Consider the following 13,820-nt stretch of genomic DNA (forward strand, 5'->3'; position numbering starts at 1 on the left):
TTATTAACCAACATAAATTAGAGAATTCTACAACTTAATAAAATATTAGTTAAAAAATATGATGAAACTTACATGCAGCAGAAAACAAGATTTAGAATATCAATAAAGACACAATTTATAAACTATAATGCTTATATAATTATGCATCACATTCAAGCACACCAAATACTGTACTGTACATTGAAAATGTACATCAGCAACCACTGATCTGCAGAATAAAGGTCCTCACCTACAAGTGAAATCACAATAATGATAAAACCACCTTTGAATGTAATTAAAAAGCCACTTTCTGTATGAGCCCAGGTGGCTCCCTAAAGCCATCTCACCAAGATGTCTCCCAACTACAGTACTTGATCACATCAGCCGATAAGTTCTGTTTGGCCTACTTGGGACCAGAGCCAGAAAAAGGCCCCCTCTCACAGAGGTACAGAGAGCAGGTGACACTTCACCAGGAAAGCATCAAGAAAGTCAGTGAACCCATACAAAACCACCAAAACATCAGTGAGGCTTCAAAACCACCTAATGAACTCGACCCAAACAATATAAACAAACGATCGAACCCCTCAAAACTAGTGCACTTTTGTTAGCATTACCCCCACCACCAAGCGGAGCTCCCGCTCTTCCCCAGTCTCCAACATCCTTTCTGGAGCAGATGTGCAGATGACACCCATCAACTGATGACCTGGAAGAATGGGAGTGAATCAGGGAGCCATAGGGGCTCATTCAGAAAAATTTGTTTCATTACATTCTATTACAATCCATTGCATTCATTATATTCAAAGTATTCAAGGGGGAGCCCCCTTGTGGTGCCCTGAAGTTAACTACCCATGGAAAAGATAGATCAAGAAGAAGGAGAAACCACAGGCAGTCAAGATGAAGACGAGACACTCAGCCGAGAGAAACGACCCAAAGCTAAACAGACACGACAAGGCCTGGAAACATTAACTGCAAACATTGACTAAATACCGGGCTGCCAGGATCCTGTTAAATCACCAAACCCCCCCACGCCCAAATACAGTATAAGCTCAAGACAAAACAGCTGCGAGTGCAGCATATAGCATAGACACAAGGGTAGACTGAATGCTGGCTGTACTTGATACTGCAGATGACCTGGGAAAAATGAGCCTTGGAATAGAGAACTAAGGAAATTGGATCAACCACAAAGCATCTACCGAGGCATAGCACAGGATGCACCCCTGACCAAACCGACCAACCATCAATAACCAAAGAACCGCTCTGGAAGTCCATCGACTCAAGTCTTTGTCAGAAAAGAGAGAGATGGCTACAGACAAACATATTGTACAAAAGGGTTAAAAATTAACAAAAACCACGCCTCTAGAGAAGAGCATAAAAATCTCCCCAACCCTACAACTGAAGGAAGAGTGCCAACAAGAAAACCACCTTAGAAAAAGAATCATGGCCTGTAAAGGGAAACCATAAACTGAGGATGTAATGGGAAGGGGAAAGGGAAGGGAAAAAGGAATGGTGAGAGGGAGAAAGAAGGAGCAGAAGGAGGAGGAGAGAGTTAAAGAGAGTTATTTAAAAGTAAAGTAAAGTGAAGACATAGAAAATACTCCTGCCACCATTGTAAGGGATAGTATGAAAATGAACAGATTAGTGAAGATTGAAAAATGGGAAGCGATAAACAATATGGAAGGACAGAGTTAGAGAGGGAAAAGAAGGAGGAGTGAGTTGGAGGAGAAAACATGAAGGGGGGGAAGTAGAGATATAGAAGATGGGATGAAGGGTAGACTAAGTAAGAGAGGAAGAAAGGTAGAAGCTGCCACCACCCATTTAGTAATTAGAGACAAAAATGGAACGGTTTCTTTCCACCTGTTATGTCTAAGTAAAGGATAACCTGCAATACCTGCAAGGGAGTAAATCAGATGTTATTGCAAAATCTTACTCTTCAAGTAAGTAATCCTCAGTGCACCCTTTACCCAGGGGCCTGATAGCTGAGTGGACAGCACTTTGGATTCGTAGTCCTGTAGTTCCAGTTTCAATCCCCGGTGGAGGCGGATACAAATGGGCAGAGTTTCTTTCACCCTGATGCCTGTTACCTAGCAGTAAATAGGTACTTGGGAGTTACGACAGCTGCTATGGGCTGCTTCCTGGGGATGTGTAACAAAAAGGAGGCCTGGTCGAGGACCAGGCCACGAGGACGCTAAGCCCCGAAATCATCTCAAGATAACCTCCAAGAAGATACCCAATCTTTTAAAACAGCATGACTTTAGACGTAAATCCCAGATCTTCAGGTATTAGATTCAAAGACTAACTCAAAACTTAAACAGGACATTTATTTATGTATCTATATTACCATGAGTAATCAATAATATACTGTATTGACATTAAATGACCACTAGTAACTAGAGTCACTGACCAAGAAACTGAGACCAAACTGGCTGACTGCCTGACCTATTACAAATGTAAAATATTGTAACAGTATTGTATGTAACATGCCTGTAACAGTAACAGTATGTAACAGTAACATCAACCTCACAAACTCACCAAGGTCTAACTTATAACATGGTTGGAGGGGGTAGTAGTGAACAGTTGTCAGCCCACCCCCCCACTGGCCTAGAGAACTGTATAGAATCTGGCCTCCTGCTGAATCCTCTCCGGTGGAGCGAGGATCCTCTGTCTGCTCACAAATATGAAACTGTTTTGCTTATAAGGTGAAAGTCAAGAGCTAAGCCCCACCTACCAGAGATAATCCACATCTATCTAGATATTACACCTAGACAGGGCTTGTTTGATGGAAAGACCATTAACCATCTGCAAATATCAGCTTATCACATTCCTGAAGCTGGGTGAGGTTACCTACACACCTGACCTCTGGCCAACATGGCCAAATTAACACTGGAAGGTGTGAACTTCGTACTGCCTAGGAACCAACAGCCTGGCAACACAGTTTCCTGTGTGAAATGACTACTTGTATCAATGAATATATTAATAAAACCATTTAAGGTGTTACAAGGCAAAGAAAGAAAGGAAGGCAAGAGTAAGGTCCAGAGACTAAGAGGGCACAGGCAGCACACGAGTAAGCCGGAGATGAAACAATGTAAGAAATTATTGCTTGTTAGTGTATTATCCCATTTCCTGTGTTATAATAAATGTAATGCACGCACTTTGATTGTTTGTCGAGTTCTGCCAATTCAAAAACATGGTACTGGCCCCCACGTGGTTACTCGTGTCTGCATATTGTTTCTACATCCCTGTTTTAAAGTAACGTATCTATACTATAAGTAAGGAAGTAAGGACGGGCTTCGTGAGTTCATACTCTAGGGCACGGCTTACAAAGCTCATGCTCTTACAACAATGGACGAGCCAGCTTCCAAAACAGTGTCAAGGAAGAATCCATGCTGAATGCAAACAGTAGCAGCTCCAGCACCACCGAACAATAAGAGGCGTCAGTATTCAGTATGCGATGCATATATGAAACCACCACACGAATAGAGACAAGAGTAACGATGAAGGAAAATAAGTGACAAAAAGAGCACCAAGCAGCCTCATACTACCAATTCAGCCAACTACTCGCCAGAGATGCCAATAAAGACATGTCAGCCAGTCTAGACACAAAGAGCCAAAGAGAGGTTTGAATCATCACGGTATGTCACTGGGCCAATCTATTTAAAGAGGCAGAGCTGCACAAAAACACCTGGGTTCTGGGTTCGAACACCAAGTAAGCAGTGCCTAAAACCAAAGCCAAGCCCGCCACCAAAGTGCCAGAAAGCCTACCTTTCTCTGGTGGGACTCCAACCTGGTGAGGACCCGGATCAACAGATGGACTGAGGGAAAGAGGTAAAGAACCCCCCACCACAACTAGTTCAGATGAAAGGCATCTACCAGGACCTCATTATCAAAGAATGGGAGAGACCACCTGCAAAAGCAGTCAACACTTCCCAAACATGAATGATGCAGAGTACAAACCCTGAGAAGCCAGTAGACAAGCTACCTGCAGTGTCCAGCTCCAAAGGTAATGGACTGAAGGCAGCCGCCTTGGTTAAGGCAATGTACCATCAGGGAACAGTCCGAATGAAATCAGAGAATGAAGCCCAGAGGAATCTGATTCCTCCTCAGGGCATGCCATATTGCCGCAAACTCCTGCACCATACTCTGCGCCCAATAGAATAGACCCAGCCAACAGCCCTGGGCAGCCTGGTGAGCAATAATCTTGCTCACCAGGCTGCTAAAAATATCCAAAGAAGAAGTCGGCGACGCAGCAGCTGACAAAGGGTGATCGGGGCCTGAACCCAACAGGGTTCAGTGGCAAAAAGAGGCAGAACGGGAGAAACCAGAAGGGTCCCAAAAGCCTCACCTTGCTCAGTGACTTGCTAAAACCCACGCTGGCAAAATTCAGGCTTCTGTACAAGTGCTCAAGAAATGTCGAGTCACCCGGAGATGCCACAACACCAACAGGCAGTGGTGCTGTAGCCAGAGGAAGGGAAAGTGGCATCGATCAAGAGTCCACACAAGGCCCAGGCAAGTCAGTCTGGGATGGAACCAACTGCGCCATCCACCAGTTCACCAGGAACTCGAACCCGGTGAGCTGGGAAGGAACTAGCCAGGGTCCACATTTACGAAGCAGTTATGCAAGTACTTATGAACGTGTACATCTTTCCTCAATCTTTGACGGCTTTGGTTACATTTATTAAACAGTTTACAAGGATGAAAACTTCCCAATCAACTGTTGTTATTGTTATAAACAGCCCCCTGGTGCTTCGGAGCTCATTAACTGTTTAATAATTGTGAACAAAGCCGCCAAAGATTGAGGAAAGATGTACAGGTTCGTAAGTGCTTCCTTAACGACTTCGTGAATCTGGCTCCAGATCCCTGGCTAGCAAACATACATAGTGACTGGGGCTATGGAACCACTGAGACTCTACAAGAAAGAGGCCTGTCGTTACATTCAATGCTGGTTTTCCCATTTGATATATAAAGTAAAATAGATTGCAAGAATTAAACTAAGTTTAAATCCACAATGATGAAAACTAACACTTGTACAAAAGATACTGTACTTAGTATTAAAATGACAATTGCCTTCCAAAATTGTACTCTAACATCGGTACTCACCTAAAGAAGTCAATAAGCTCAGCTGCAGAATCAATCTCAGCTTGGATAACTGTCTTGCTCTGACCCAACATGGTTGAAGCATTAAGGTCTTGTCGGTACTTTCCTGCCATTAGATCTGCTGCCTGAAACAACATTTGGGTCACAACAGAGCTCTACACCTTGATATGGTACAGAGTCAATTAATTTTTCAACTGACAATCTAAGATTCTTTACATTTCCCACTGTGCAGCAAAGTAATATACTACAAGTTAAAATATCTAATACTGTACATGTATGTCCCATTCATATTAGTATTATCACTATACAGCACTTGTCAATACAATTAAAAAACCAGCGTTGAATGTAATGAAACACCATTTTCTGGGTGAGCCCCGGATGCTCCCAAGAGCTATCCGGCTGCTTTGAATGTATTAGACCGTGGCATCAGTCAAAGCAAATCGAGTTCTTAGACCTACCATGGACCACGAGCCAGAACCTGGCCCCCCTCAGAGAGGCAAGAGGAGCAATGGCCTATAGAAACCCCCGTGTGGTTGGAAGTATTCTTTTTTTTTTTTTTTTTTTTTGAGATATATACAAGAGTTGTTACATTCTTGTACAGCCACTAGTACGCGTAGCGTTTCGGGCAGGTCCCTGGAATACGATCCCCTGCCGCGAAGAATCGTTTTTTCATCCAAGTACACATTTTACTGTTGCGTTAAACAGAGGCTACAGTTAAGGAATTGCGCCCAGTAAATCCTCCCCGGCCAGGATACGAACCCATGACATAGCGCTCGCGGAACGCCAGGCGAGTGTCTTACCACTACACCACGGAGACTGTGGTGTAGTTCTGTGGAGACTGTTCTATGTCTGCCAATGACCGGCTCAGGCACCCAGACAGGTAGGCTCCCCAAAACAAACCCTATCTGGTTAAAAAATTGCTACTGAAAGTCGAACTGTTGACCAGAACTTCCCAAACTAAAATCAAGAAAGGAGCATGACATCACAACCATCACCATGCTGCTGTCTGCACAGCTCCCCCCCCCCCTCCCTGGAGGGGAGAAGGGGGAGCTCCAGATCCTCTGCACTGGCTATCCATCCCCAGTTCAGAGGATGGATGTCAAAAACCTAAAAAAAAAAGGCGACCAGAGGGAGGAGGGTTGGCAGGGAGCCTCCGGGTCTCACCCATAAAATGGCGTTTCATTACATTCAACGCCGAGTTTTCTGGTGAGAGCCCCTTCGGCTTCCCGGAGCTAGTTAACCAAAGATAAAACAAGAGGGACTTACCCGGGAGACAGTCGCCACTCGCTCCTCAACTTGAAGTCGAGACAATTGGTTGCAACCGCCGACCCAATGCAACACACGCCCGACTAGGGCCATGAACATCAACTAGGTAGCGAGTGGCCAGGATCCTGTTTGATCTCCAAAAACCCTGTGCCCGTATATCAGCCTAAGACATATTACCAAAGATGGCAGCCAATGTAGCAAACTTACGAATGTCATGGGCACGAAGATAGACCACAGGCTGGCTGGATCGAATAACCCTGCAGACGATCCGTGAGACCCGAACCCTGGAACAGGGAAAAAGGGAAACTGGGTCAACCCAAAATGCGTCCCTGGCCACTGAGGCCATGGTGCGCAAAAAACGTTGAAGAACCGCAACCGGATACAACACATGATGAACTCCCGGCCGAACCAATCAAGCATCAACAACCCAAGAACCCCTCCGGAAAGCAGCAGTCTCATTTTTCGCCAGAAAAAGATGGCTGCAAACGAACAAACCTACCACCAGGAACAAAAAACCAGAAACCTCTGCGCCGGGATAGAGCATGAAGCTCCCATACCCGACCCCGGAAGTCAATGCCAACAGGAAAAAGAGCCTTTGAGAAAATCCTGAACCGAAGGGGTCACCCCAAACCGAGGAGAAGAGAGAGCATCCGGTCCAACGACCAGAACGGCTCAGGCAGCGTATAAGCAGGCCGGAGTTGAAACAAAGCACGAGAAAGCTTTCGGAACGCAAACTAGAGCGGCTCCGCCAGTGTCGCATGATACTTGACGACAGTATTTAGCATAAGATGATAATCCTGAAAGAGTGAAGAAAGAAAGGCCAAGGCACCCGAACAGAAATGGAAGTCAAACTATAAAGAGAGGAAATGGCAAAAAGACCACCAAGACACCTCATACCATCACCGAGATGAGGATTGCAAGTTGGGACACCAACTAAGCCACCTGATCACCATACAAGTGGTGATACACCCGCATCAAAAAGATCAGACGCAACGGGTAGAGGAGTATATCGAACTAGCCATGTACCGGACTGGCCCGATCTGCTTGAAGAGGCGGAGCCATGTAAGACGCCCCGGGTTCAGACACTTAGCAAACAGCGCTTGAAACCAAGGCTGGGCTGGCCACCATGGGGCTACAAGGACTCTCCTACAATAAGACTCCAACTGAGCCAGAATCCGAAGCAACAGCTGGACCAGGGGAAAGAGGTACAGGGAACCCCCACCTCGACCAGTCATTCCAAAGAGCGTCTAACGCGACAGCTCCTCAGTCATGGAAGCGTACCACATATCTCGGGAGACGCTGGAACCACACCGCTGCGAAGAGTTCCACCTCCGGCAGAGCCAACTGAAGGAGTCCACGTCACTCGTCCACTCCGCCAGGACATTGGACACACCCCGGATGTGAACTGCACAGAGAACACTGAGAAACCGGACGACAAGTCACTCGAAGATACCAGCCCCAAAGAGCCAAGGATTGAAGGGAACCACCTCAGTTCAGACAATGAACCACCAAAGCACAGTCTGAAGAGAGCCTGATCATAGAGCCCTGGGCGACCCTAACTCCACACAGCGAAGAATAGACTACCACAAACTCCCGCACCACGCTATGAGCCTGACGGAAGGGCAGAGCCCAGTGCCCCAGGCCGGCCTAGTGAGCAAGGATCACAAAACCCCAGCCAAGAGACGAGACATCAGGAACACAACGAGCAAGGGTTCGGGGAGGCGCCAAGGCACCAAACCCTGAAAACCCTGAAGAGGAAGCCGGTGACGCAGCAACCAACGCAAGGCCCACTGGGTTTGAACCCAGCAGTTGCAAGAGAGGCGGAAAGAATGTCCCTGAAGGAACCAGAACAGGCGCCGAAGCCCGACCCAACGGGTAAACTAGCACAGCGAAGTGCAGACTCCTGCACACCTGCTCGAGTAACTACTGAGTGACCCGGGACCCCCAGGATCAGCAGAAGACAAGACTGCAGGAGAGAGAGAGACATGGAAGCGGTCCAAGAGTCACAGTCGGGTCCAAACCTGGGAGAGAATAAGATGAGACTTTCCCCAGGTCACCAGGAAGCCGAACCCGGCGAGATGGGAAAGAACCCCCCTGTGGCGAGCAAACAAGCACATTGGCTGGGAGCCCCACACCAACCAGTCATCAAGGTAGGCCAAAAGGAAGGCAATGAAAACAAGAAGAAAGCTGCCCCATCACGAAACCTAACCAGTCCCTGAACCCAGGATGAAGCGGGACATGTCAATATGCATCCCAAAGGGCCACACACACCATCCAACAATCCGGCTCCAAAAGAAGCCGGATCTTGAACAGTCCAGAAGAACCAAAGATCCACAGTCCTGTGATGGCACTGGAACAAGCAGGAAACCCACCTGAAGGATGAGGATGGTCCGACCACACCCAGGCGCACCCACTCCAAGATAACCCGACAGCAGGGGTCTGGGGGAGAAGCCCACCCCACCAGCCCCAAGCCTCCAAGAGGAGGAGGAGCCACCCAACGCCACCACAGGCTGGAAGACACGACCCAAAATGCCCATGAATAGTGGAACCAAGTGTGGGCAAACAGAGCCAGCCTCACCCCCATCACCCTGTCAATGGGTGACCCGCAAAGAGGCCAGCGCCCCCTCCAAGAAGCAAACCAGCGAGCAGAGCGAGCACTGCACCGACCAGGCAAAGAGGGGCCCCAGAGGAGGCACCGGCACAAAAGCAGGCAAACCAAGGCCCACCTCGACTAGCAAAAGCTGGAGCCCCGGCACGACCACCAAAACCAGTGTCAAGCCCTAAGAAGAAATGTCGTCTACAAGCCAGGAAGACCCAGGAACCCCAGAACACCCAAAATGGGGACGAGGACCTGAACGCAAATTAGGGCAGGCCAAGAGGGGTAAATTCAGGGTCACACAGGAGAAAAACACCAGGGACCTCCCAAACCTCCACAGGGAAACACGAGAGGAAGGAAAACGTCCGAAAAGCAACTGAAGAACCCAAAGGTACTCAGAAATGAACTCGGGGAGGGGGGGAAGGAAGGAAGGAAGGAAGGAAGGAAGAGGGAGGAGGGGGGGGGGCAGAAGCCTCGGCAGGAGGAGCAGGCACAAAGGCCTCTGTCCCCACAACGAATGGGGCAGATCCAACTAAACCCCGCCCCGACCCTAAAACCTTCATACGATAGGGAGCTGGCAGCAGAGGGAGAGGGGGGAAGCTGAGAAACCACAAAAGCGGGGGAAGGACACAGGGGCATGGACTGAACTAAGGCCGAAGCAACCAACACCCCCTAGTACAACCCAATCAAAATGGGGCAGCCCTTGGGCATGGGGCAGCCCCATGGGCATTCAAGCAGCCAACCAATCTTGCGCATTGCAACAATCAAAACCAACGTTGCAACACAGACGCCGCCTGACCCCAAAGAACTTCCGAAGAAGAATGGGTAAATTCGAGTACGAGTTGGGAACAAGTCTAGCAAGACTCTGGGTCGTAGGTGTCACTGACCCAACAGGCAGCATGAGAGAGGCAAAACAGGCGACCGTCACCCTGAGACAAGGGCAACGAACAACCTTCAACCTCGCACAAATGGAGATGGGATTTGGAAAATGCATCCACAGGTCTGCCAAGCCCCAACGTGGTTTTCAAGTGCACGTAGGGGGTTCAGCCTACGGGATCCCCAGGCAACTGTGCTGCAAAGCCGGTTGAGCCCTTGTATGAGAATGTCAGCAAGGAGGAACCACCACAGGAGGAACAGGGAACATGGCCACCATGTTGGTAGGTGTGCTGCACAGCACCTCATGCCCCACACCAGCAACAACACTTCCTACCCAAAGCCAAACAAAGGCCACTAAACCCCAGCTGGCCCCAATGGCATGGTAACTGCTGAGCAGCAGGAACCCCTAAAGAAGTGAGGCCCGAAAGCCCTAGGAAAAGGAACCCTAGAACCCAAGGGTAGTACTCACAGGGCACTTAGGGAAGGTAGCCCTAACCTTTTAGTACACTATGTACACTTTGGCCCTTAGAACACTATGTTACTCCTGGCCATTGCACCACAAACAGCAGAAAACCTCACAAGGGCACAAAATCCTGCTAGAATCTGACGCCAGAGTCGACAACCACCCCAGAGAGCTTCTGCCTACAAACAAGAGGTGAGAGTAGCCAGTGCGTAGGTCCGGGGCTCCCCCCCTCCCCCTATCGGGGAGGGGAGGGGAAGGCTGCGAGAACAAGCGGCGCAACGGTGGTGAATGACAATTGCTTGTTTGCTTGTTTCCTTTGGGGAGTTGTTTCTCTGTTCTGTCTCGAGTTTTTTTTTTGCAATTTCCTACCATGAGGGGTTTGTTTTGAGATGACTACCTTTCTGGGTGCCTAACCCCGGTCGATGGCAGATAAGGAATACCCCCAAAATACTAGGGGGTCTCCTTAGGCCATTGCTCCCTGTGCCTCTTTGAGGTTTGTCAGGTTCCAGCTCTGGTCCCCGGTAGGTATAATTCCATTAACTGAAGCTCCAGGCTAATAGAGCGTATATTAGTCCTATAGCTCCAGGGAGCCAAAGGGGCTCCCTACAAAAATAAATAAATATAAATATATATATATATATATATATATATATATATATATATATATATATATATATATATATATATATATATATATATATATATATATATATATATATATATATATATTTTATTAAATATGACCGAAAAAGTAAGATTAATAATTCTAACACGAATTTTCTCAATCTTTCGTACATTATGCTTCACTGTTGGAGGTAAATAAAAAATCACTTCTCCAAAATTCATTTTTATTTCTAGTCTGACGCGACACGGGCGCGTTTCGTAAAACTTATTACATTTTCAAAGACTTCACAAATACACAACTGATTAGAACTTGCGTTTCCCTGATTTTATATCTACATTTGAGTGAGGTGGGAAGGGTGATGTGGCATTACATTTGAGTAAGGTGGGAAGGATGATGTGGCATTAGAGGATATTAATAGGGTATTAAAAGTATCAACACAAGACAGAACACGAAACAATGGATATTGAATAGAAGTGTTTGTAGAAAGCCTATTGGTCCATATTTCTTGATGCTTCTATATTGGAGCGGAGTCTTGAGGTGGGTAGAATATAGTTGTGTAGAATATAGAATATAGTCCACAACTATATTCTACCCACCTCAAGACTCCGCTCCAATATAGAAGCATCAAGAAATATGGACCAATAGGCTTTCTACAAACACTTCTATTCAATATCCATTGTTTCGTGTTCTGTCTTGTGTTGATACTTTTAATACCCTATTAATATCCTCTAATGCCACATCATCCTTCCCACCTTACTCAAATGTAATGCCACATCACCCTTCCCACCTCACTCAAATGTAGATATAAAATCAGGGAAACGCAAGTTCTAATCAGTTGTGTATTTGTGAAGTCTTTGAAAATGTAATAAGTTTTACGAAACGCGCCCGTGTCGCGTCAGACTAGAAATAAAAATGAATTTTGGAGAAGTGATTTTTGATTTACCTCCAACAGTGAAGCATAATGTACGAAAGATTGAGAAAATTCGTGTTAGAATTATTAATCTTACTTTTTCGGTCATATTTAATAAAATATGTCTACAGGAAAGACTGCTACCAAAATATACTAATATATATATATATATATATATATATATATATATATATATATATATATATATATATATATATATATATATATATATATATATATATATGTCGTACCTAGTAGCCAGAACTCACTTTTTGGCCTACTATTCAAGGCCCGATTTGCCTAATAAGCCAAGTCTTCCTGAATTAATATATTTTTTCTAATTTTTTTCTTATGAAATGATAAAGCTACCCATTTCATTATGTATGAGGTCAATTTTTTTTATTGGAGTTAAAATTAACGTAGATATATGACCGAACCTAACCAACCATACCTAACCTAACCTAACCTATCTTTATAGGTCAGGTTAGGTAGCCGAAAAAGTTACGTTAGGTAGTCGAAAAACAATTATTTCATGAAAACTTTGCTTATTAGGCAAATCGGGCCTTGCATAGTAGGGTGAGAAGTGCGTTCTGGCTACTAGGTACGACATATATATATATATATATATATATATATATATATATATATATATATATATATATATATATATATATATATATATATATATATATATATATATATATATATATATATATATATATATATAATGTCGTACCTAGTAGCCAGAACTCACTTTTTGGCCTACTACGCAAGGCTCGATTTGCCTAATAAGCCAAGTTTTCCTGAATATATTTTTTCTAATTTTTTTCTTATGAAATGATAAAGCTACCCATTTCATTATGTATGAGGTCAATTTTTTTTTATTGGAGTTAAAATTAACGTAGATATATGACCGAACCTAACCAACCCTACCTAACCTAACCTAACCTATCTTTATAGGTTAGGTACCTAACCTAACCTATCTTTATAGGTTAGGTTTGGTAGCCGAAAAAGTTAGGTTAGGTTAGGTTAGGTAGGTTAGGTAGTTGAAAAACAATTAATTCAGGAAAACTTGGCTTATTAGGCAAATCGGGCCTTGCATAGTAGGCCGAGAAGTGAGTTCTGGCTACTAGGTACGACATATATATATATATATAAATAAAAAATAAATATATATATATATATATATATATATATATATATATATATATATATATATATATATATATATATATATATATATATATATATATATACACACATACACACACACACACACATATATACATACTGTATATACAAAGTACAGGTATATGAAAACTTTGCCCTGCATGAATTCACTATGGACAATGATTAACAGTAGAGTCATTATGTAGATTATAAGGTGCTTGTAATTTGAAAACTATACAGAGAAGAAAACTGATAAATAAGTAAAAAATACCTAATTCATAAAACAGCCATGCAACTTCACCTTAAGCCACATGTCAAACTTTTCATTCAGAGGAATGCGCTCCCAGTTAACTCTTGCTGCCATTGCTGTGTCGATGGCTTTCTGTACAAGCTCTGATGTTGCATAGTAGAACTTGGCTAATCTGAAATTACAGGTCCATGAACATTCAGCATCTATCATGTAATAATAATAATAATAATAATAATAATAATAATAATAATAATAATAATAATAATAGTAATGAAAATAATGATAATAACAATAATAATAATAAAAATACAGTAATAATAAAAAACCAGCAGTGAATGTAATGAAATACCATTTTCTGGGCGAGTCCCAGAGGCTCCCCGAAGCTATCCAGGCTGAATGCATATGTATAACTTTCTGGCATCGGTCAAGGTGTATGGAGTTCTTACCTACCAGGGACCATGAGCCAGAACCTGGCCCCCTCAGAGAGACACGAGGAGCAATGGTCTATAGAAACCCCCCTGTGGGTGGGAGCATTCTATGTCTGCCATCGACCATGACAGGCACCCAGAGAGGTAGGTGCCCCAAAACAAACCC

The 13,820-nt window shown here is 44.6% G+C and overlaps 1 protein-coding gene across 3 annotated transcripts in view; it reads right to left on the reverse strand.

Moving 5' to 3' along the window:
- P5CDh1 (delta-1-Pyrroline-5-carboxylate dehydrogenase 1) overlaps positions 1 to 13,820 on the reverse strand; it is a 69,217-nt gene that overhangs the window by 17,682 nt on the left and 37,715 nt on the right. For all 3 annotated transcript variants that reach the window (XM_045757949.2, XM_069306674.1, XM_045757951.2), the window contains 2 exons: positions 13,278 to 13,398; positions 5,074 to 5,195 (listed from right to left, as the gene is read on the reverse strand). In XM_045757949.2, the coding sequence (XP_045613905.1) occupies positions 5,074 to 5,195; positions 13,278 to 13,398 (243 nt within the window). The remainder of the gene's footprint in view (positions 1 to 5,073; positions 5,196 to 13,277; positions 13,399 to 13,820) is intronic.

This window comes from Procambarus clarkii, chromosome 58, assembly GCF_040958095.1.
Source record: "Procambarus clarkii isolate CNS0578487 chromosome 58, FALCON_Pclarkii_2.0, whole genome shotgun sequence".
Classification (NCBI taxonomy): domain Eukaryota; kingdom Metazoa; phylum Arthropoda; class Malacostraca; order Decapoda; family Cambaridae; genus Procambarus; species Procambarus clarkii.